The 25,441-nt window shown below is 44.0% G+C and overlaps 1 protein-coding gene and 1 long non-coding RNA gene across 9 annotated transcripts in view; one reads left to right on the forward strand and one right to left on the reverse strand.

The window, feature by feature from the left end:
• Positions 1–1,449, reverse strand: part of Zfp318 (zinc finger protein 318) — a 38,723-nt gene extending 37,274 nt beyond the window's left edge. For 6 of the 8 annotated variants that reach the window (XR_015628921.1, XR_015628920.1, XR_015628918.1 and 3 more), the window contains exon 1: positions 643–1,198. Coding sequence is in view for 4 of the 8 variants with exons in the window: in XM_087567678.1 (XP_087423804.1) it covers positions 643–1,128 (486 nt within the window). In the remaining 4 variants the exon portion in view is untranslated. 8 annotated transcript variants of the gene reach the window in all.
• Positions 1–22,373, forward strand: LOC120094785 (uncharacterized). The gene is made up of 2 exons (XR_015629401.1): positions 1–740; positions 22,124–22,373. It is a non-coding gene; the product is annotated as an uncharacterized LOC120094785 (long non-coding RNA).
• The last annotated feature ends 3,068 nt before the right edge of the window (positions 22,374–25,441 follow it).

Below are 25,441 nucleotides of genomic sequence, written 5' to 3' on the forward strand. Positions count from 1 at the left end.
AACATGTAAAATCGCGGGCTGTCAGAATCAAACATGTGAACTGAACCACAGCTCCATCACCTGTGTGTCACCTCGATCAAGTTACTTAAACCTCTCTGAGCTGGTTCCTTGGCTGTGATGAGTAACACTTACTGCTATTGCTTTACCTCAAGGGACCGTGAGCCCTGAAAGATTGCTGGTAGCTGCTTTCACGTCCCTAGCTGGTGGCAGCAATCACAATGATTGATTAAGTACACCTCGCGTCGGAGCAACAGCTTCAACTGAGACTCCATGACAGGTAAAGCAACCAGCTTGCTTTGGTTCAAGCTTTCCTCACTGGCCAGCAGGCATTTCAGATGCTTTGCTAAACTCGGGCCTTAAGGGGATGAATTTGACCAAACCCAAGGGAAACGCCAAAGCGCCAGTCAATATGGATGAAATTCCCCTCGCCTTGAGCTTTTCCACATAGCAAGATCGAAAGCTCTTCCCAAAAAAGCGGGCATTCTGTTCCAACCCGGTGACCGAACGGGTCCCGAATCCGTTATTGTGCAAACAAGGCGCCCAGGGCTGTCGGGAAGCAGGGTAGACTCGGACATTCGGACTCTGGCGTGAGGGCCCGGGAGGTGGGGATCTAGGGGCAACATGGGCGAAGGGTGGGATTACCCGACTGCCGCTGTCGCCTGGATGGTCTCCGCGGCCGTCCCGGGCGAAGTCGGCGCGGGACTCGCCTCGAATGCTGCCTCGGAAGCCACCCAGGCCAGGTGGGTAGTGTCGCCGGCTCCGCGGTGGCGAAGGGGAGCCGCGACGGGCGCGCGGCGGGGACGGGGAGACACGACGACCCCGCGGAGGGGATGGAGAGGCCCGGCGGCCGCGGGGCGGAGAGGGCGAGGCCCGGCGGCCGCGGGGCGGGGACGGGGAGCCGCGACGACCCCGAGGCGGGGACGGCGAGGCCCAGCGGCCGCGATGGCCTGAGGGCGAGCGGTGGCGGCGGGCGGGGAGCCGTAGCGAGGAGCAGGAGGGCGGCGGCGACGAGGGGCGGCGTGCGGGGCCTGAGGAGGCGCCCACCGGACGGCCCGGTGGCGGGCCGCTCGCGCCGCCGTCTTTCGGCCGGTGCGAAGAGACAGAGGAGCGGGAGCCACTGCGGTACATGGCGACCGGGAGCGCCGAGGACGCGGCCCTGGAGCGTGCCTCTACAGCTGCAGGTACCGCCGCCAAGACCGCAGCGCGCCGCCCTCGCGGACCCAGCAGCCCCCTCCCCGCGGCCCCGCCCCGCCTCCAAGGCCTGGCCGAGCGCGCCCCGCCGGCCAGCGGTTGGAGGGCGCGGGCACGCGCCGACACACCCCCCCCCCCGCCCTCCCAGGCTCCCCGCGGCTGGACGCGGAGAGCGGCCGCGCGAGCCGGGGAGCAGTGGGGAGGAGCGGGGAATCCGCGCGAGCACCAGGGACGCGCGCCCTGAGGTGCGCAGGCCCCGCCTCTCGGCCGGCAAGATGGCGACTGGCGAGCCGCCCAGTTCCCCTCCCCCGGCGACCACGTGATGCATAGAGGACCGCCTCCCATCCCCCCTCCCGACGCCCGGGAGAGCGGGTTGAATGGGACAAGCCAGGTGTGTCGCCGAGGTCTCAGTAGGTTGGTTCCCAGGCTCCTGGAGCGTGTGTGCTTTTCCTGCCCACAGCCACCCATCTTCACAAAAGATTATAGGGAGAATGCAAATGACCCCTACACTCGCACCTAAGCACTGTCAGAAGCTACGCACCACAACGAGCTCCCACCGAAGAAGTCCTTTCCTCACAGAGGAAGCTGTCATTTGACTTTCCAGTTCAGTGATTTATAGAGGTTTCAATTGAGAAATGAGAAAGTGCAGGAAGGTGAAAGTCAACATTAACAGACATCAGTAAAATTTCCAGGAGTTTTGGCCAAGCACAATAGTAAAATGGTGTGGGAGGCCACCATCGGAGCAACCCATACTGTGACAGGCCCGGCAAGTGTTTTGAGATATCATCAGTAGTGCACAGATACACATGGAGCCAAACCTCAGACACAGAAATAGAAGTGAATCTTTAAAAAGGAAAAGACGAGATTAAAAAACATAGGAAAACAGGGCCTGGGCAGAGATGGCTCAGGAGTTCTTTTTCCCAGGACCTTCGAGGTAGCACACAACCATCTAGGACTCCAGTTCCAAAGGATCTCACACCATGAAAAAAAACAAAAATAAGGGAACATGTTGACTCTAAACAATAGCTTTATATTTTTCACCAGCTAAACACAAACCTGGAATTTGTGTAAAAATCGAATTTCTGAACCAGGCAGTGATGGCACAAACTTTTTAATCCTACTACCCAGAGACAGAATCAGGCAAATCTCTGTGTTCCAAGTCAACCTGGTCTACAGAGAGAGTTCCAGGATAGCCAGGGATCTACAGAGAAACCATGTCTCAAAAACACACACACAAAAAAAAAACCAAGAAAACCATCAAAAAACAAAAATAAAATTTCTGAAAAGAAAAAATTGTTAATTTGTTTTAAATTGTTTAAAATAGCCAATTTGCTTCATATTTCAGTATAAAACATTGCTTCTCTCCCTCTATTTTTTTTTTTTTTGAAGAGTCAGGTCTCACTACGCAGCCTTAGCTGGTTTTGGAATTTGCTATGTAGATCAGGCTAGCCTTGAAGTCATGGAGCCTCCCACCTGGCACCAGTATAAAACTTTTTACCAACTGGAGTCCCTTACACTTGCTTATTTTATCCTATATTATTGATATAATTTTTAAATATACGACTTATTTTGATGAAAAAATTAATCTACCAGAGGTATGTGCCCTGTCTTTATTACACTACCTATGTATTTAGTTATCTATACTCCCATGGAATCTAAGCAGAGGAGGAAAGTTAAGTCACTATGAATATTTACTTGAAGTCAAGGCTTACTGTGCATAGTAGGGTCTCAGTTACCTGAGGCTTGTCTCAAACCCAGTTGTTTCAGAGGATGACCTTGAACCCCTGATTCCTCTGAATGTACCTCCTAAGTGCTAGGAACACAGATATGGAGTTCTGTTATTTAGAATCCAAATCAACACTTTTTTTTTTTGTTTTTGTTTTTGTTTTTCGAGATGATTTCTCCGTGCAGCCTTGGCTGTCCTGGAACTTGCTCTGTAGACCAGGCTGGCCCCAAACTCAGAAATTTGCCTGCCTCTGCCTCCTGGAGTGCTGGGATTAGGGTTCCTGCCACCACTGCCTGGCCAGAATCAATACATTTTAAATAAGGGTTTGCTATTCTACCATTTACATTGTCTCCTCTGTCTTTCTCCAATAATAAAGTATTTTTTTAAGCAAAGAAGCCAGTCTCTACAGTATATAATGAGAAAAATTCCTTCCTGCCCTCCATGCCTGCCCTCTGTAGAATTGTTTCTGTGTCCTGAATGAAACTCTTTGCAGAGCCCTTTACTTTCAAACACTTATCGAGCAGTGGTATTGCAGCATACAGATGCCCAGTTCAGAGTCACAAAGCCTTTCCTGGGCACATAACCTGGATGACCAGGCTTGCAAGGTCCTCCTCATAGCCTTCAAGAGTTCCAGGCTCAAAAACCAAACAAACCTTTAAACTTCCTTTCAGATAACTGCTCCACACCTGACCCTTGGTAAGAATAGGGAGCGGGCTAGACCTCTGTCTAAACTCCTTCTGTGAGTGGAATGGTGGGAGAGGAAACAGAGTCCAAAGGTAATTCTCCAACACAGTCCTCAGTCCCCTCCAGGCTGTGTTAGGAATGCTGGCAGACTGATCCACCATTTCTCACCGGGTCCCTCTGAGACGAAGGAACAGAGTACCTGGCGTCTACGAGGTTGCTTTCTGCCTCTGAGGCCTTTGCTGAAAGGTCAAAGACAATAGGAAGAATTGAATTAAACACCTCCCAACGATTGTCGGTCACCAGTTTGATGCACTCTTATTGGACTTTTGATGAAAATGGCTAAGAGTCTTCACACATCAGGGGCTGTACCATGTGACCCGGTTCACCCATCCTTAAGGTGAAGATTTGGAGTAGATGTGTAGGATTAGAGGTTAAGCAAGGTTCTCCCCGTGTGACTGTGCCTAATAAGAGAAAGAGACATGGAAGTCTTTTTCCTCTGCCGTATGAGGTCACAGAGAAGACGCCATCCACAAATGAGAAAAGAGGCCTTTATGTCAGCTGAGTTGCTGACACCCTAATGTTGGACCTGTCAGACTCTAGAGCTATGAGAAGTAACTGTCTATTATTATTATTTTGAGGCAGGGTGTCACTTAGCTCTGGTTGGCTTCAAACTTGCTGAACATGACCTTGCACTCCTGATCTTCCTGCCTCCTAAGTGCTTGGGGTTATAGGCGTGTGCAGCACACAAGTCTGTTTTTGTTTTGGGAGAGTGTCATTCTGTAGCCTGGGTAGGTATGGAACTTACTGTCTAGCCCAAACTGACCCTGAGCTCATCATAGCAACCCTCCTGCTTCAGCATCCCAAATACTAGGATGACAGCTGCAAGCCGTCATGTCCTGCTAAAAGTTTATTATTTAAGCTGCTCGGACTAGGTACAGCATTCTGTTGTGGTTTTAATATGAAACTGCTTCCCACAGCATTTCCTTGAAGACTATAGCTTGCCCTCGTCCCTTCCTGCATCCCATTCTTCTGCATCATGAGACTGATCTCTTTGTTCTGCCACATTCTTCATGCCATGATAGACTAAATCTTCTTAAACTGTGCCAAAATGAAAAATTTCTACTTAAGTTGTCTCCTCTCAGGTATCTGTCACGGTAGTGAGAGGGCAACCAGTACAGAAAATGGGGTGCCTGAGACACAGAGTCAATAATGGGGTTGGTCACCTTGACCATATAGTTCTTAAACCCTGGGAACTGGTTTTCTGGGAGAATTTGGAAATTCAGACTAGATAAACCCTAGACTGTTTCATTCAGTCAGTGGTTTTTGTGTGTGCTCAGAAGACCAGAATCCTAGCATGACCGTGAACAGAAAAGGCTATGTTCATGAGGTTCCAGGTTGAAGCAAGGACTTTGTCATGGACCAGACGAGAAGCCACATCATGTTACATCCTGGCAAGAAACATGTCTAAATTTTGTCCAAAACCTGAGACTTTGTAGGAGGCCAAGTTAGAATGTGACAAATCCATCTGGTGGAGGACATTTCAAAGCAGTCTAAGTGTTCAGAATGTGACAGGTTGCTTCTGTCAGCTTTTAGTCAGACTTACAGTGAGAATCAGTAGCAGAAAGCAAACAAAGGAGACATGAGATGCTTGTAGTTTGGTTAAGAAAAGCCAGAGCAAGAAGAGATCAGCATCATTAAAGAGAGGACTGGGGGGGCTGGGGATTTAGCTCAGTGGTAGAGCGCTTACCTAGGAAGCGCAAGGCCCTGGGTTCGGTCCCCAGCTCCGAAAAAAAAAAGGAACAAAAAAAAAAAAAAAAGAGAGAGAGAGAGAGAGAGGACTGGGCATGGTAGCACAGGCCTTTAATCCCAGCCCTTGAGAGGCAAAGACAGATGAATCTCCATGATTTCTCTCCAAGATTTCAAGGACAGCCTGGTCTACAGAGTGAATTCAAGGACAGCCAGACCTATGTAGAGAAGCCCTACATCAAAAAGAAGTGTGCGTGGTGGGGGGCAGGGTTGGGGGGTGGGTCCAGTGGTTAAGAGCACTAGCTCCTCTTCTGATGACCCAGATTCCATTCCCAGCACCTATCAGATGATTCACAACTGTCTACAGCTGTCCAGCCCCAGGGAATCAATGCCCTTCTCTGGGCTCCATGGGAATCAGATACACGTGTGGAACACATGCATACATACATGAAGGCAAAATGCTCATACACAAAAAAGCAAATATTATTTAAAAAGAGAAACAAAATATTTTGCATCAGAACTTAGGAAACATGTCCAAGGAATCTCAAGAATTTTCCAGACTTCACTCTTTACCAAATCAAGAAGAAGAAAGAGAAAAGTCATTGAAAGACTTTTCCTTGGGGAAAATGGTACCTCCAGGGCACCTTGCTCATACAGGGACACCTAAGAAGTTGCTTTTCTAGGGCACATGTCACTATGCTCAAACACTCAGGGAGGCTAATGTGGTCATGGTTTGAAGGGCCTGAACCAACAACAGATCTTGAAACCGCCCACACATTGCTGGTTTTGCAGGCACAAACAATTCAAGATTTGTGTGACTGTAGATGTTTTCCCTCAAGTTTTAGAGGAAATCTGAGAAACCAAACAGTATCTGAAAGGTCTAAGTTCTTTGCAGGCAGCCCCTGAGAAAGCAATGCTCAAAGCCGTGAGAAGAATGCCTAGGCTTCACTGGGCGGCCCCAGAATGTTCGAGATGCCAGGGACATCAGATGCTATCAGATTCTTAGAAGACTGAAGCTTCTGCCAAGGAAAGCAGTAAGCAACAGTATGTGAGACCAATCCGATAAAGATGCCACGTGGGCTACAAAAGGCAAGCTCATGGGGTCAGGGGTGCCCACGCCCATGTAGCTCTTACTCATGTCTCTGGACAGAAAGCTACAGGACCTAGTATGTACCCTGATGGGCTTCAATCCAGTCTTTCTTTGTCATTTCTCCTTCTTTGAAATGAGAATGTTTATTCTCTGCCACTTTTAAGGGAAGCATAGTCTGTTTCAGGGCCGCACAGCGAAGACTTTTTTTTTTTCTTTTCTTTTTTTCAGAGCTGGGGACAGAACCCAGGGCCTTACGCTTGCTAGGCAATCGCTCTACCACTGAGCTAAATCCCCAACCCCGCGAAGACTTTTGATATGGACTTTTGAACAACGTTGGGTATTTTGCCCTCACGTACCTGGTGCCCATGGAGGCCAGAAGAGGACATCTGATCCCTCGCTATTGGAGTTACAGATGATTGTGAGCCAACCATGCGAGCGCTGGGAATGAAGCCTGGCTCCTCTGAAAGAGCAGCCAGTGGTTTTAACTGCCGAGCCATCTCTCCAGCAACTTGAACAGTTTTAGAGATGTTAAGATTTGAGGGACTCTGGAAATAGAACTAAATGTAGCTTGTACTATGAAATATCCATGAGCCTCTGGGGAATAGGGACTGAATGTTAGATTTCAGTATGGACTGCCCCCATGGGCTTACATGGTGAAGTCTTCGTTCCAGTGATGATGCCGTTCTGAGAAGTGGTGGAAATGCCAAGAGGAAATGGGCTCCTTGGGGCTGCCTTTGAAGTTTCCTCTTGAAATTTCCATTTTTATAATGTTGGACACTGGACTCAAGGCTACCCCTGGCCTCAGATGTCTCTAATTCTTTCTGCTTCTTATCTGTCGAGAGGTGAGTAGCTTCAGCCTCATGTTTCCAAAGCAATTGTGTTCCACCTCACTACTGACCCAGAATCAGTGAAGCCAAGTGCTGTTGCAGGATATTTGGTCACATTGTGAACCCCCGAGATTGTGTCGTTTACTGAAGAAACCTGTTTCTAGTTGTGTGGCTCAAACCAACCACACACCCTTAATCTGAGAGTTTTCTGTTTATTGGAAACAGGATTAAATAAAGTCAACCACAGGTCAAGAGGAAGAGCAAGCAATCAGTTCGAAGGGAGCGGTCATAGGAAAAAACAATAGAGAGTAAGGGGAAGTCAGAGAGAGGCACAGGAAGCGGAAGGGAGGGACATTCCGCGTGAAGGGTTTTTGAGATAGCCTGGAGAAGCAGAACTTCCTTTACTTTTCGGGACATCCACAGAGAAGGAAGATGAACTGGGTGCTTTTTCTGCCTCTCTGAGCTAGCAGGTTTTTACCCTAACTTCCTGCTCCCAAGTCTTTATTGGTAAAATGGAACATTTGAGATTTTGTTGAAAATGATATTTGGTGCTCCAACGTGTGGCAAACACATGGACAGAGAAACCATGCCAGCTATGGACAAACGAAGAAACCATCAGATTTGGTAAGTTACCTGGGAAGTTCTCAAGGAGAGGAGTTAACAACACAAGGCACTAGGACCCTGTATGGTGCTTCCTTTAGATGACTTGAAAATAGAAGCAGAAAACGAAAAGCTAAATGACTGAGATTGGCTCAATCCCGAGAGTGATTTCATCATTTTGGTATTTCATATTTTACTCTTTTCTTTTCTTTTTTCTTTTTTTTTTTTTTTTGGTTTTTTTTTTTTTTTTTTTTTTTTTTTTTTTTTTTTTTTTTTTTTTTTTTTCCGGAGCTGGGGACCGAACCCAGGGCCTTGCGCTTCCTAGGCAAGCGCTCTACCACTGAGCTAAATCCCCAACCCCCATATTTTACTCTTAATAGTAGCCATCGTGGCTTTCTGTCCTCTCTCAAAGGAAAAAAGCCTTAGAGATACAGGAAAAGTAAAAATATGAAAAGTGGATTCGTTGGGCTGGAGAGATGGCTCAGCGGTTAAGAGCACTGACTGCTCTTCCAGAGATTCTGAGTTAAATTCCCAGCAACCACATGGTGGCTCACAACCATCTGTAATGAGATCTGGTGCCCTCTTCTGGTGTGTCTGAAGATAGCTATATGTACTTATAGAAATAAAAATTAATAAAAAAAATTTTAAAAAAAGAAAGAAAAGTGGATTCGTAAGATACATGCCTTAGAAAGACTTGTAACTGAAAGTAAGAAAGATACTCAGACAGAGGAACTTAGACCAGAACCTTCTGTGCCACCACATAACGGAACTGAAGAGGAGCTGCCCCAGATTGTTAGAAAATCGACATTAACTTATCCGGCTACTATACAAGAACTATCGTTAGATGATAGGTGCCCCCAAGGTTATGAAGAAGATAAATGGAATCCCATAGACACATTAGACTTGAGGAGATTCAAGGAAGGGGTCATTTCATGTGGTGTGCGTTCACCCTATGCGAAACAGATATTAATGGGCAGAACAGAATCATTCCCAACACCGGAAAGACTTGGCAGCAGCAATCTTGGAAGCTGGTTTTCAGTTACAGTGGCGAACATGTGGAAAGAGGAGTCTAAGGCCATAGAACAATGAAATAGGGCTAGAGGTATTAATATTTCCTGAGATCAGTTGCTAGTGAAGGTCAGTTTGCTGAGTTACAAAGGCAGGTGAATTTGATAATCACGCCGTGGTGCTAAGTCATTTAGCAGCTTTAAATGCTTGGGATAAGGCTGAAGAATCAAGAAAAAGGTCTGAGTCACCGACTAAAACCATATAAGGCTCAAAAGAAGCCTTCACTGATTTTTTTTTGGCAGAGTGACCAGCTGTAAATAGAATAGTATCATATTCAAAATGGCTCAGCGATTAAGAGCACTGGCTGCTCCTCCAGAGGTCCTGAGTTCAAGTCCCAGCAACCACATGGTGGCTCACAACCATCTGTAATGAGATCTGATGCCCTCTTCTGGCTTGCAGGCATATATGCAGGCAGAACGCTGTATGCATAATAAATAAATAAACCTTCAAAAAAAAAAAAGTCAGGAAAACACTAATCAAATCACTGGCTTTTGAAAATGTTAATTCAGAATGTAAAGGGGTGATTAGAACTTCAAAGGCAATATCAGCTTGGATTAGAAATACATTTATGATGATACTCCAATCAGATAAGCAATTTCTAAACGTGTTAAGAAAAATCAGAACGTCAACTGTTTTAACTGTGGTAAACAAGGTGATTTGAAAATGAACTGCTGTAGATACAAGCTTCACCAACAGAATACAAGAGATGGAAGAGAGAATCTCGGGAGCAGAAGATTCCATAGAAATCATTGACTCAACTGTCAAAGATAATGTAAAGCAGAAAAAGCTACTGGTCCAAAACATACAGGAAATCCAGGACTCAATGAGAAGATCAAACCTAAGGATAATAGGTATAGAAGAGAGTGAAGACTCCCAGCTCAAAGGACCAGTAAATATCTTCAACAAAATCATAGAAGAAAACTTCCCTAACCTAAAAAAAGAGATACCCATAGACATACAAGAAGCCTACAGAACTCCAAATAGATTGGACCAGAAAAGAAACACCTCCCGTCACATAATTGTCAAAACACCAAACGCACAAAATAAAGAAAGAATATTAAAAGCAGTAAGGGAAAAAGGTCAAGTAACATATAAAGGCAGACCTATCAGAATCACACCAGACTTTTCGCCAGAAACTATGAAGGCCAGAAGATCCTGGACAGATGTCATACAGACCCTAAGAGATCACAAGTGCAAGCCCAGGTTACTGTATCCTGCAAAACTCTCAATTAACATAGATGGAGAAACCAAGATATTCCATGACAAAACCAAATTTACACAATATCTTTCTACAAATCCAGCACTACAAAGGATAATAAAGGGTAAAGCCCAACATAAGGAGGCAAGCTATACCCTAGAAGAAGCAAGAAACTAATCGTCTTGGCAACAAAACAAAGAGAATGAAAGCACACAAACATAACCTCACATCCAAATATGAATATAACAGGAAGCAATAATCACTATTCCTTAATATCTCTCAACATCAATGGCCTCAACTCCCCAATAAAAAGACATAGATTAACAAACTGGATACGCAATGAGGACCCTGCATTCTGCTGCCTACAGGAAACACACCTCAGAGACAAAGACAGACACTACCTCAGAGTGAAAGGCTGGAAAACAACTTTCCAAGCAAATGGTCAGAAGAAGCAAGCTGGAGTAGCCATTCTAATATCAAATAAAATCAATTTTCAATTAAAAGTCATCAAAAAAGATAAGGAAGGACACTTCATATTCATCAAAGGAAAAATCCACCAAGATGAACTCTCAATCCTCATCTTCCATTGGTTTATATACAAGTGTGCAATTTCTAGGCTTGAAAGTAAAATGATGCTATCTGGTGCTGGATAGAGGAGCCTTATTTTTTATTATGGCAGCTTGCTATTTTTGTAACATGGTGATTTGGTTGAACACAATAAAGTACAGTAGTAACTGATCTCCCCCTCTTCCTGGATGAGTGAGGAGATGATTAAATGTTGATGTCAGCATCCATGAGCATATTCAGATGAGCTTCTGCTTCTGTTGAAAAGGATGCTGTGTTTGATTGTGGTCCGAAGCTTTGAAGCACTACTTGGCATCTCCTTCCTTGGAGGTCTCACTGTTTAAACATAACAGATTTGATAGCTTGTTGGTAAGGTGAGGTCCAGCTTGTCTCCACTAGGTCATCTTCATGTGAATCCGGTGGTTATATGGTTTTGTTCTAGGGATATTTCATTTTTTTAATAACGGTTTTAGCTGACATTCATGGAGAGAATGAACCCTTAGAACTGTGCCACTAGTGAAAGGAAATCCTGTCTAGAGTATGTTTCTTTACAAAGCTGTGTCACACCATCCTTTGGGCCCTCTGCTGGAAAAGTAGAATCAAGTCTCAAATAATGCCTTTTAAATTGTATCCTCTAGTATTATAGATGTAGGACAGTACTGTATCATACCTCTGTGGATGTAAAATAGCTTGTACCTGCTTTATGATACGTAGTAGTGACCGTGCTTTATCAGAGCTGTTTTTAATGATGTTGCTCAGAATGTTTTCTTTCCAGATGATGATTGAGAAGCTAATTTAAAAAAAAATGGTGCCAGGTACCACAAGAGTAACAGAACTGTGCTGTTTTCTCGGGTTTTGTTTTTTTACTTTTTTTTTTAATGGAGTGTGCTAGATGTCTCTACAGTTTTGTTCAGATGACTGCAGAACCTGGAAAAGCTGTTGCTGCTGTTGATGCATAACACACTGCTATTATTGGTCTTTTTATATAAATATAAATATATATATACAGATATATAATTTGAATTTTTTGAAACTTTACCTGTGCTGTCAACTTTTGAAAAAAGTATCCCTGTTTACTGTGTTGAGTTGGCACTGTACAGAAATTAACAGCCATATTGGTCTAGAAATGTTGAACTTAAGTTTTTTCCATTTGTACAGGGGTAACACACTGTATTAAATATGTAAGGTCTTATATACGTGGGTTTGATTACAAAAACTAATAAAGTATTCTCTAAATTAAAAAAAAAAAAAGAAAATGAACTGCAGGCAAGGCCTCTCTAGAAACAATATTTTTTTTCTAGAGATAATCCAGAAAGAAGGCCCCAGCCTTCCAGAGTGTGCAGATGGTTTGGCAAAGGCTGGCACTGGGCTAACAAATGCAGATCAGCAAGGGACAAGCAAAGTAGCCCTGTGCCTAGCAATCTTCCAGAAGGCCCCAATATCAAATTAATTCAATCGTTCCCTGTCAGTTTCAGAGACACTTATCCACAGAGCAATTAGAAGATCTAATGCCTGTTGTTAAAAACAGCACTGCTCTGGATATAATCACGGACAGAGTAGCATCAGCAGATAAAACAAAAAATTCAGGAGAAACCAAAAAAAACAAGTATTTTGGCAAACTGCTATCAGAGACTGATCAGAGATCAAAGCTAAAAATATAAATCAGTGGCATTAATATTGATGATCCAGAAGACACAGGAGCAAGTGTAACAATTTCACCAACATCCTGGCACCCAGATCGGCCTCCTCAAGAGGCAGATATTCTGCTTCTAGGGATTGGAACTTTGTCTTGGATAAAACAAAGTGTAAGATGAGTTGAGTGTACAGGGTCAGAAGGACAAACAGGAAGGCTAAAGCCGAGTGTGGCTAATGTAGGCATGAATTTATGGGGACGTGATTTGTCGCAGCAATGGAAAACACAGATTAACACTTGCCCAATCTCAGAAATAAACCACAAAATAAAGAATGCTCTTGAGAAAAATATTAAAAGGTATTATCATGAACAGTCAGAAACTGCCCAGGTCATCCACAAGCAACCGCCCTACCTTTAAATGGTTAACTGGCAAACCTGTATGAGTGGAGCCTGTGACAAAAGAAAAATTACAGGCACAGAACAGCCGGCACAGGAGCGGCTAAATGACGAATTCCCCTGCGTTTGTCATAAATAAGAAATCGGTAAAATAAAGGATGTTAACGTTAAGTGTTAAACCTGACAGTAGTCTGCCTCATTGCCTCAAACTTCATGTTATAGGTCATGGCCATAACCTGACCTAACGGATCCTCCGGACTCTGGAAATTCCCTAACCTCCCTACTATCCGGATCCAGCCTCGACCCAGAATTGGGAAGCACGGATATCTGGAAGACGCACAATAAACAGACACAGACTACTTTTTGGGTACAAACTGACAGGCAATTTTTTTTTCATTTCTTTTTTTCGGAGCTGGGGACCGAACCCAGGGCCTTGCGCTTGCTAGGCAACCGCTCTACCACTGAGCTAAATCCCCAACCCCAACAGGCAATTTTTTAAGGTTTGAAGGTGTTGTTATTGTTGTTGTTGTTGTTGTTGCTTCTTCTTCTTCTTCTTCTTCTTCTTCTTCTTCTTCTTCTTCTTCTTCTTCTTCTTCTTCTTCTTCTTCTTCTTCTTCTTCCTCCTCCTCCTCCTCCTCCTCCTCCTCCTCCTCCTCCTCCTCCTCCTCTCTCTTCTTCCTCTCTCTCTCTCTCTCTCTCTCTGTACCTCCCTCCCTCCCTTCCCCCTCTCCTTTGCTTGTTTGAAGCTTGAGGCGGCACACACTCTGCATTCTCCTGCACACTTTGCTTTTCTCCTGTGTGCTTTTCTTTTCTCAAGCTCCTACACACCTCTGTGCGTTCCCCTTTCTCTCTCTCTCTCTCTCTCTCTCACACACACACACACACTTTTCACACATACCACATGCACTCTCCTTTCACTCACACACACACACACTCTCCATACACACTTCACATTCTCACATTCACCTCACACGCCCTCTTCACTCACTCTTCACGTTCACCTCATGTGCACCCCACTCTTACCTCACTCGCGCTCCACTTGCTCTCCACACACTCTTCACACGCTCTCTCGCCTTTCCCTTGTCCCAGTGTTTTATTGATACTCCAAGTGCAGGTAGAAAAAAAAGACATTGTATAATCAATCATTACCAAATCAGATTCAAAAGAATAACCACACCCCACAAAGAATTAAGAATTATAATTGTTCCCCAAAGTTTCAAGCTTCCCGTTTTCCCAGGCCCGTGGCCAAAATAATAATAATTGCATAAACTTACCATTATTTAAACTTTAACTTTTAAGTTATTATACTTCAGAGCTCAGACCTCCAAGGTCAGCTACCTGCATTTTCCTGTGAAGCTCTAATGATAAATGACATGGGCAAAGCTGCCAGGCCATGGCCAGAAAGACTCAAGTTAACCCTTAGCTCAGTAATTCCACTGGCTTTCTGCTTCTGCACATTGCACACAATGACTCTCCTCAGAGTCCCAGTGTTTTGACTTAATTTTACTAGTATATAACTTTATGTATTCTATACTTGCTTATCCAGGAACCTCTCTCTCTTTTTTTTTTTTTAAAGATTTCTTTTTTCTTCTTTTTTTTTTTTTTTAAATTGGAGCTGAGGACCAAACCCAGGGCCTTGAGCTTGCTAGGCAAGCGTTCTACCACTGAGCTAAATCCCCAACCCCTCTTAAATGTTGAGGAAAACTTATTTCATAACTTCAATAGCTTTTTCCTTTCTCAGGGTCCCAATGTTGGCTCTGTTTTATTTTCTAAAAAGTTCTTCAAACTTGCAAGTCAAGCCTCAATCTGGAACTATTCTTTTTTTTTTTTTTTTTTTTTTGGTTCTTTTTTTCGGAGCTGGGGACCGAACCCAGGGCCTTGTGCTTCCTAGGTAAGCGCTCTACCACTGAGCTAAATCCCCAGCCCCATCTGGAACTGTTCTTGTGCAGTTATTATGTTTCCAAGATGACAACACACAGCACGCACCTGGGCTATTAGGGCTGTGCTGTGCTGTGCCCCTATGCCTCAACCTTTAATTGGTTAAGAATCATTACATTGGGGGCTACAGAGATGGCTCGGCAGTTAAGAGCACTGACTGCTCTTCCAGAGGTCCTGAGTTCAATTCCCAGCAACGACTTGGTGGCTCACAACCATCTGTAATGAGATCTGGTGCCCTCTTCTGGTGTGTGTGAAGACAGCTACAGTGTACTCAAGTACATAAAATAATTAAAAAAAAAAAAGAATCATTACATCAAGAAATCTAGTATCACAGAATTCACCAGAGCAGAAGAAAAAAATAGTTAAGTCAGATATGTAGAATAAGTAGTCACACCAAGGCCAACTGAAAAAGCAGTCCTGCACAAATGAAATCTATACAGCTGTTGTCCAGAGCTAAGGTTAGAAGAAATGTTTTTTACAAAGAGCTGTTGCAGGCTACTGAGATGTCTCCATCCCAGCCTACTGTAGGCAGCCTCTTATTTCAGATGGGGGGTCCCCTGGAGGGATGTGTCTCCTGCTTCTCAGGATCCCAAATGCCACCCTTTTTTCACAAGGAGCTCCCATGGGCTTCTGAGACATCTCCATCCCGTCCTACTGCTGGCGGTCCCTGTCATGGTATGCTGTCCCCAGCACCCTACCTCTAGACCCAGTCAATCAATTTAAAGGTCAGATAGCTGGGCTTTGTCTAGATAGCCTAAATGTTACAAATGTTGCAAATGCATCGGTTTGTGTTTTTTTCCCCATATAAAAACTGGTGGCAAAAACTGCCTGGGGGGTCACAGCTTGCCTCCCAGCTATTAGCCGAATTCCCTGATTAATCAGTCTTAGAATGTGGGTTCAATAAACCATCAAATCTGACTAAGATTGGTGTCTGAATGGGTTGTCTGGCTAATTCTGAACCCCCAAATCTAATAGATTAAAAGCCATAGATGAATCAGACAATGAACTCTTTTTTTTTTCCAGAGCTGAGGACTGAACCCAGGGCCTTGCGCTTGCTAGGCAAGCGCTCTACCACTGAGCTAAATCCCCAACCCCGACAATGAACTCTTTACAGCCTGGAATCCCACTGCTTTCACTATTACCTAGGTCATGGCCTTTGATAGTAATTGGCTTACAAGACTGCTGTTCTACAATCCTGTAGCATATCATGAAAGGGGAAAGTTTGCTTTTTCAGTACCTACTTATAATAATAGTTGTTCAATAAAGAAATACCATTGGTAAGTTTTAAAGGAATGTTAAATAGCCCTACTTTGTGCCAATATTTTGTGCAAAAAATGTTAAAAATAATTTTTAAACAATCTAAAATTTACCATTATATGGATGATATCTTACTGTCTCAGTCAGATGTAGTTACCTTAGAAAAAATGTTTGATGAAATAAAGAAAATTTTGCCTTGTTGGATATTACAAATTGTTCCTGAAAATGCAAGGAGAAGATTCTGTTACTTATCTATAATTTAAGATTGGTTTACAGAAAATGTTACTGCAGAAAGCACTTAAGATCAATTACAATGATTTTCAAAAGTTGCTAGGAGATAACTGGCTACTGCCCATAACTGGATTAACTACTAAGAGCTAAGTAATTTTATTTCAAACTTTACTGGGTCATAAGGAGTTAAATAGTTCAAGAAAATTATCAACTGAGGCTGAGAGAGAATTGGCTCTGATAGAAGAGATTACAGGACACATGCGTGGATCGCTTGCATTCAAGGCTTGACTGTATTTTAGTTATGTCGCCCTTTACTCATTCTCCCACAGCCATTCTTAGGCAGAGAGAAGACACTATCTTAGAACGGATATTTTTAGCATACAGACTAAAAAGGTTTTGAATTGATTCTGAAAGGAAAAACAAGACTTTGTCAATTAGCAGTACTAGACCCATTAGAGATTGTGCTACCTTTTAACTAACGCTCAAACTCCCTCATTTTGGGTAGAAAATGAATATTAAGAAAGACCTTGCAGTCATTTTTTTGGAAGAAATTAATAACAAATACCCCAAAAGCAAGAGACTTCAGTATATGAAAAGAACTAATTGGATTCTCCCTTACATAGTAGAAGACACACCATTTTCTGGAGCCCCTACATTCTATACTGATACAAATAAATCAGGAAAGGCAGGTTATAAATCAGGGAAAATAACTAAAGGAGTTCAAAGCCCTTATGATTCAGTTAAAAAAATCAGTGCTATATGATGACATTCTTATGGCATTAGATTTTCCTGAATCTCTTAGTATAGTTACTGACTCTCAATATGCAAAAAGAGTTGGTTTACATATTGAAACAATAACTTATTCCAGATGATTCAGAATTAACTTGCTATTTATTCCAACTACAACAAGTAATTAAAAACAGAAATCATCAATTGTATATAACACATACCAAATCCCATACAGGTCTATGATGCCCTATTAGCACAAGGTAATGATAAAATTGTTCAGCTATCAATAGGAAAAGTACTAGAAGCCTCAGAATTTCATAAGAGACAACAGGTCAACAGCAAAGGTCTAAAGAAAGATTCTTCTATCACTTGGCAACAAGCAGAGGAAATTATAAGGAAACGTCCTACTTGTTCTTTGTGTAAACGAAGTCCATTACCTGAAGAAAGTAACCCAGTAGGGACCGAGAGAAATGAAATTTGGCAAAAGGTTGTGTTTCATACAGTAAAGTAAACTATGTCTACTGTAGCATAGATACATATTCAGGACTTCAATAAGCAACTGCTTTAATTTTTGAGAAGGCAACTCTGTAATTCCACTTTTATTAGACACCGTGGCTATTATGGGATGCCTGTACAAATTAAGACTGGCGATGCTCCAGCATATGTCTCCAGTTAAATGAAGCAGTTTTTGCATATTACTATATATAAAGCATATTACAGAGATGCCACACAATCCCATAGGACAAGCAGCCATACAGAGATCTGATCATACTTTAAAAGATACACTTAATGAACAAAAGGAGGTAACAAAGACCCTCGGAGATAGATTACACAGAGCTTTCTTAACTTAAAAAATTTTTTTCTTTTCTTTTTTTTTGGAGCTGGGGACCGAACCCAGGGCCTTGAGCTTGCTAGGCAAGCGCTCTACCACTGAGCTAAATCCCCAACCCCTTAACTTTAAAATTTTAAAATGCCGATGAGAGAGGAATAACAGCTAAGGAGAGGCATTAGATAGAAACAAACAAACAAAAAAAAAAAAACCCTACTTAATTAAATCAGCCTATATTTAAAGATGTGTTGACTTCAGAATGGAAACGTTGATATGTGTTATGTTGGGGAAGAGGTTTTGTCTCTGCTTCCACAGAAGAAAAGCTGTGGATACCATCACGATTGATAAAGATTGGATTCGAACCAGGAGATTTCCTGAGTAATGATAGTTCCTGAGGTAAGTGTTCATCAGACAACTTGGTCATTCAGTCCAAACTATAAAACAGAAAGACTAATAAATGCCTTTCATTTGATTAGTCATGAAAGCATAAGAAATAATATTTTCAAATGATAATTTACCAAAGGCACACTCGCCTTATTATCATGAAATGAAAAATGGATTTTCTTAAACCATGTGTCTTTTTTTTGTTTGTTTGTTTGTTTGTTTTTTTCCGGAGCTGGGGACCGAACCCAGGGCCTTGTGCTTCCTAGGTAAGCACTCTACCACTGAGCTAAATCCCCAGCCCCTTAATTCCATGTTAGAATGTTAGACTGTAGATTGCCACGTGGCCCACAACATCTTGGACATCAGCTTTTGAGTTTTCTTGTTAAGTAAAAAAGGATATTTTTGTTGTTTGGTATTAAAAGCACAGTTAGGAGATTTTGAAGGACCCTAGGGGGTTTTGCCAACCTTATACCCACCCTTCTCGGGTCAAGGCTAGGCCAGGTTCCACTCTCCACCCACAGTCCTCGGGAGGAGCAGGGACATTCTTGAAAAACTGCAGAAGGTACTGACTGAGAGCCACCTGACCCTCTGGTCCCACATAGATTCGATTGCATCTCATAATCTACCCTTGCTTGCTAGCCAATAGATTCAAAGGTCAATATGCTTAGCCGATAAGTTTAAAGCATAACCTTGCTGATGTAACTTGTATCCCTAAAAAGTATAAAAACTGCTTATTATACCCATTCAGGGTCACCTTCTAGTCACTCACCACGAGGAGCTGATTGAGGGCTGACCCCCAATGAACCGGAAAATAAACCTCTCGTGTTTGCATCGAACTCTGTTCTTGCATCTCACTTGGGGAGGTCTCCTGGTAGTAAAGACTCACTTCAAGGGGGCTGGAGAGATGGCTCAGTGGTTAAGAGCACTGACTGCTCTGCCAGAAGTCCTGAATTCAATTCCCAGCAACCACATGGTGGTTCACAACCATCTGTCATGGGATCCGATGCCCTCTTCTGGTGTGTCTGAAGACAGTGACAATGTACCCACATACATGAAATAAATAAATCTTTAAAAAAAAAAAAAGACTCACTTCGAGTCTTACAATTTTAAATGTCTTAATTCAAAGGGTCACTACAATTCAAACTTGTTTTCTAAATCTCTTAGAGTTGGAGCTAAGATAAAATATTTGAGCAGGGCAGTGGTAGCCTGAAGTGGAAACTTTAAGGGTTCTTTGGAAAGTCGGTTGTGTTGGATGGTACTTTACTGGGGCAAACACATGAAGGAATGTTTTCCTGAAGTGGACACAGGCTAAGTGAAACTTGTGAAAGAATGTTTGGCTGAAGCAGACGCAGGAGAAAGGATGTTCTGCTAAAGAAAGCACATGAAAGGCCACGTGATGGACTCTACTAACATGTATTTCCTAGTTGAGCTCCATATACTGGGACTCCATAGAGAGAAATGCACCAAAAACCTTCTGGTGGTATAAAACAGAGTCTTGCTGCCTCTGGGGACTCAGGCTGATTGACAGAACAATGACATCCACGGCAGATGCACATGCTGAGGCAAGACCCATGGAGGACACGTGATGTTTGGAGGGTATAAATAGAACTCAATGGACACTGATGGAGGCTGGGCTTGGCTTGCTTGTAGAGCTAGCTGTGGGTCTCGTGTCTTCACTGAGGCTGAGGCCTAGCTGACTCTGCTAGGTAGGGCCACTGCTGCTGATTCCTGTTTGCTATCCTGACTCTACCCAACTGGACTGCTGGTGTATCCGCAAAGTGTTTGTGAGTGGATCGAGCTGCTGCTGCTGCTGACCTGTGAATGGAACTGCCATTTCCAGATAACACAGATGAGAATTGCTCCAAAGAACGTTTCTAAACAGGTCTACTTCCCCTGTATCCTTCCCTCCACCATCTGCCCCCCTCTAGTGGGTGGTAGGCTACAGGGGAAGGTAAAGCATTTAAGAACCATCATTAAAAATAAGGCTTGAAATAATTAAAGTTGCAGTAGCCCATGCCTTTAATCCTAGTAGAGACAGGATCTCTAAAAGTTAGTTGTTTTCTATATTCTAGAGTTACATTGAACAAGGTGGTGGTGGGTTATATGCCTTTAATTCCACCTGACCTAGGGACAAAACTCAGCTACAGCCTCTAATTGGTACGTTTGCACACTAGAGAAGTCACATACCATATTTACAGATTATAATAAAACCCTCTACAGGAGTACTAGGAATGTAGCTAATTTCCAACAATGATAAAACAAAGAACAGCCTTTGTGCCTGTCAGTAAGCTCATCTTCATGGATGAAACCCTGACCAATGTTGAACCAGATGATACCCTAAGTATGCATATCATATTTACTGGTGAATTGACAAATGGGAACGCCTCCTAAAACAAGCAGGAGTCCACCAACGTTTGCCTGTTGGCTTCTATTGCAAATTCTTAGAGAATAAATATTCTCTTTTGAGAAACAAATCTGGTCATTTTATGAGGTCATTAGGTCCCTTCAAAGGCAGAGTCCTCTGCAGGTTCAGCCAATGGAAGGGAAGGCATTACACTGGAATTGGTACCTATCTGAACTCCTTCATGACAAAAATGTGATAGCAGGGCTGGAGAGATGGCTCAGTGGTTAAGAGCACTGATTGCTCTTCCAGAGGCCATGAGTTCAATTCCCAGCAACCACATGGTGGCTCACAACCATCCGTAATGAGGTCTGATGCCCTCTTCTGGAGTATCTGAAGATAGCTACAGTGTACACATATACATAAAATAATAAATAAATCTTTTTTAAAAATGTGAGAGCAAAGGATCTGTGCCTTCCTGCATGGAGAAACAAGCTCATTTGCTTAAATGCCCATCGTAAACTCCTTACCCATCCCCCAAAAGAGGCACCCATTGAACTGTGGGGATCAATGAAAGGGTCACGAGATTTGGCTATATCACATGGTTTACTGATGGTTAATCCACCACTGATGGAACAAAAACTAACAGGGAAGAGGCAGCTTGCAGACCAGGGGGTAGAATGGCCAGCCCTGAGGAAGAACCACAAAAATCAGCACACCACTACTGGCCATAAGACAAACAACTAAGGAAGCAAAAAGAAAACCCGTATCTTCTCCAATTCATGGTGCGTGTGCAATGGTATAGCAGTTATATGGTCCTCAACACGGGAAACCACTGACGGGCAGATAAATAGCAAAGATATCTGGTCAGGAGAGGCATGGATTGAAATGGCAAAACCTAGAAAACTTAGCAAGAACATCAAATTTTATGTGGCTCATACAGGCAAGAGAGACAAAGAGGTCCGAAAAGAATGAAATAGTGGACACACTGACATCATGTTTAAGACTAGAATATTAAAATTTGCCTGGGAACAAATTCAGAATAAATCAGGAAGAGTGATAGATTACATATTTGAAAAATTTGAAAATTTACCCCTAACACTAAAAACTAAGAGGAAATGGAGAGCCAAATTAAGCCTCCAGGACAACACTATGGGAATGCTATTATAAGGACTCCATAGGCAGGTAATGCTTCACACCTTCAATCCCAACACTTGGGAGGCAGGCAATTAAGATTACAGTGACTTGGGGTTGGGGTTTTAGCTCAGTGGTAGAGCGCTTGCCTAGCAAGCGCAAGGCCCTGGGTTCGGTCCCCAGCTCCGAAAAATAGAAAAGAAAAAAATTGTTTAAAAAAAAAAGATTACAGTGACTTAAATTAAAAAGCCACTTGCGAAGGCAAGCAGAAATTTAAAGTAACTGTCCTTTGTGATCTAAAAAAATACACTTAAAACTTTGAATTTATATATAAAGAGAAAGAGGAATATAACTATATTTATCCACGCATACTAAGGTATATTTTAGTTTTAAATTTTCAAAAGAATTTTTAAAAATTTCAACGGAAAGATAATACTTTACCACCCCCACCCCACCCTCCACCTCCCAAAATGCCCTAGGAAAGATATAACCTGCCAAAAGAGGAACTCCTGCCCCAGGGATAGGGTTGAGACAGGCTTTTGTTTTTATCTTTCCAGGAGAATAAAAGCATCCAACTGAGGAATCCCGAGACCACTGGGCATGTGAGACATCAGAAGAAAAAGGACGGAACTTCAAGACCGGATGTCCCAAGAAACGGAGTAAATGGGCCAAGCGGTATCACCCACCTCCCGCTGTTCTCTGCTGCCCCCTACAGACATAAGTGGCAAATGGTCTTTATATGGTCCCAATTCAATCAACAATCAAAGCTGCCTTTGGTTGGAGCCAGTAAACACTGACTGAAAACAAGCCCCGCTTACGTTCTTTCCCGACACATTTGACAGCAATGAGAAATCACACGCCCTGCCCAGTGACAGCGTGGCAGCTCTCTGCTCTCACCAGGGCTCCGCGGTACCGAACAAAACAAGCCAAGAGCACAGCTTCCTGTTAAACATGGGGGATTCAAGCCACTAAGTCCCTAGCTCCCGCTCAAAAAGAGCCTCGTCTTTTTCTGTTTGTTTTTATGGTAACTGTTTTCAAACTTCTATAAATCTAATAATGTATTAGTTATTAGTGTGTGTGTGTGTGTGTGTGTGTGTGTGTGTGTGTGTGTGTGTGTGTTTTGTATGTGAGGGGTAACATTCATGCCAAAGCACGCTTGTAGAGGTCAGAGGACAACTTTATGGAGTCTTTCCACCGCTATGTGGACTCTGGGATCAAACTCATCCTTTCACAGCAGGCACTTTCCCCACTGTGCCATCTCACCAGCCCTTACTTGTCTGTTTTTAAAAGTTCTCCCAGCTCCGAAAAAAAAAAAAAAAAAAAGAAAAAGGAAAAAAAAGATTCTCTGCACTGAGCAGCTGCAACAGTCCACCCTTCCTTCTCTGCTCCTCCTTGGTTCGACCGCTGTTGCGTCTCAAGGAAGCCATAGTTTGACCGGCCAGCCGCGCAGCTCACCCTCTTGGCACACGGGCCACCCTAAGTGGCTGCCCCAGCTCCTACTGCTTGGGACCAGCTGGGTCTTATGAGTCAGATGTCGTCCACTGGCCACAGGCATAGGCATGGGCTCAGCAATAGGGTATACCATAGGTAGCGCCCCGACCAGTGCCTTCAGGCTGGGAAGCTCAGCGCCTGCCCAGCTTGCCATCCAGCCCGCCCCTTTCCGTCCTGCAGCTCACCCACTACAGATGGGGCCTGATCAAGCAGTTCCTGGGTTGCTCAACCACTCAGAATGACCTAACCCTAAGTGAGGGCTTCAGTGAGGCCCTGCAGCAGTGTGGATACAATCAGAATCTGAGCTATCTGCCCTGAGGAAGCCAGGGCCCTGCTCGTACCCTAACCCCTCACAGATAGCCTGACTGAGATGAGATTGTACCTGGGACTGGGTGTAAGGAAAGTAATTCTCACCATACCTGTTACCATACATGTTCAATGACAGAGTCTACTTTAGAACACACACACACACACACGCACACACACACGCACACACGTATAAATGAAAATATCCGACTGGGTAGTCTGAGACTGATAACACTTTCTCAGGATGAAATTTTGATTGACATCAGAGCAGGAGTTAGTGACGAATTCCTCCCATTTCCTCCCCTAGCTCACGTCTCCAGGAATGTCTTAAGATAGTTCGTTTAGTGACATCATAGTCCTCAGATTGAGCAAGTTTAAGTGCCTTGTGTCCGTGTGGAAACACCACCATGCTGCTTACCCATTCCTTGCCTCTCTGTTGGTGTCCTTCCGGCCTGTACCTTGGAGCCCCTACTCAGAGCAGGCTCTGGTTGCCGCAGCATCTACGGTAGCACACTAATTCGAAAATATTCATATATGTCACTTCATTCAAGTTAACTTCTGCTTGTCAGAAAATGTAATGGCGGCTGGGGAGATAGCTTAGTTTGTTAAGTGCTTGCAGTGAAGACACCCAGACCTGTGATCCCAGCACCTCTCTCTCTCTCTCTCTCTCTCTCTCTCTCACACACACACACACACACACACACATACACACAAACTCACACACACACTCTCTCACATACACAAAACTCACACTCACATTTACACCCTCACATACATGCATACACACACACACACACACACACACACACACTCAGCAAGGTAGTGCACATCTATAATTCCTGTGCTGGGGTTAGAAACAAGATTACTGGTGTTATGTTTTATAAAAAGAGAAGGGGAGAGAGAATATGTTTGGTGGATGTGTGGTCTGGTGTGGGGGAAGGAGATGCCTCTGCGGGGCCCATGCTGAGGCATCCCTTCCCTCTGAAGGACCAGCCATCTTCTATAGTATAGAACAGAGTTTATTCGGGGCATGCGGAGGGAAGTTGAGAGGGTAGGAGAGAGAGAGAGAGAGAGAGAGAGAGAGAGAGAGAAGAAGGAGGAGGAGGAGGAGGAGAGGCTGGCCATGAGCACATGGAGAGAGAGGGAAAGGAGAATAGGGAGGGGGGAGGGGACTGGGGGGAGGGGAGAGGGGGAGCAGGAGCAAGAGAGGAGGGGGCCAGCAGCCCCTCTTATAGTGAGTCAGACACACCCGGCTGTTGCCAGGTAACAGTGGGGCGGAGCCTAGACAAAATGCTAACAACTGGGACTAGCTATCTGGACAGTCGAGGCATGAACTCCAGGTGAAAGTGTCAGAAAGAAATGAAGGAAGGAAGGAAGGAGAGAAGGAAGGAAGGAGAGAAGGAAGGAAGGAGAGGAGGAAGGAGAGAAGGAAGGAGAGAAGGAAGGAAGGAGAGAAGGAAGGAAGGAGAGGAGGAAGGAAGGAGAGAAGGAAGGAAGGAGAGAAGGAAGGAGAGAAGGAAGGAAGGAGAGGAGGAAGGAAGGAGAGAAGGAAGGAAGGAGAGAAGGAAGGAAGGAGAGAAGGAAGGAGAGAAGGAAGGAAGGAGAGAAGGAAGGAAGGAGAGAAGGAAGGAGAGAAGGAAGGAAGGAGAGAAGGAAGGAAGGAGAGAAGGAAGGAAGGAAGGAAGGAGAGAAGGCAGGAAGGAGAGGAGGAAGGAGAGGAGGAAGGAGAGAAGGAAGGAAGGAAGGAGAGAAGGAAGGAAGGAAGGAGAGAAGGAAGGAGAGAAGGAAGGAGAGAAGGAAGGAGAGAAGGAAGGAAGGAGAGAAGGAAGGAAGGAAGAAGAGAAGGAAGGAAGGAGAGAAGGAAGGAGAGAAGAATGAAGGAGAGAAGGAAGGAGAGAAGGAAGGAAGGAGAGAAGAATGAAGGAGAGAAGGAAGGAGAGAAGGAAGGAAGGAGAGAAGAATGAAGGAGAGAAGGAAGGAGAGAAGGAAGGAAGGAGAGAAGAATGAAGGAGAGAAGGAAGGAAGGAGAGAAGGAAGGAAGGAGAGAAGAATGAAGGAGAGAAGGAAGGAAGGAGAGA

Source organism: Rattus norvegicus, chromosome 9, assembly GCF_021556685.1.
Source record: "Rattus norvegicus strain SHRSP/BbbUtx chromosome 9, alternate assembly SHRSP_T2T, whole genome shotgun sequence".
NCBI lineage: Eukaryota > Metazoa > Chordata > Mammalia > Rodentia > Muridae > Rattus > Rattus norvegicus.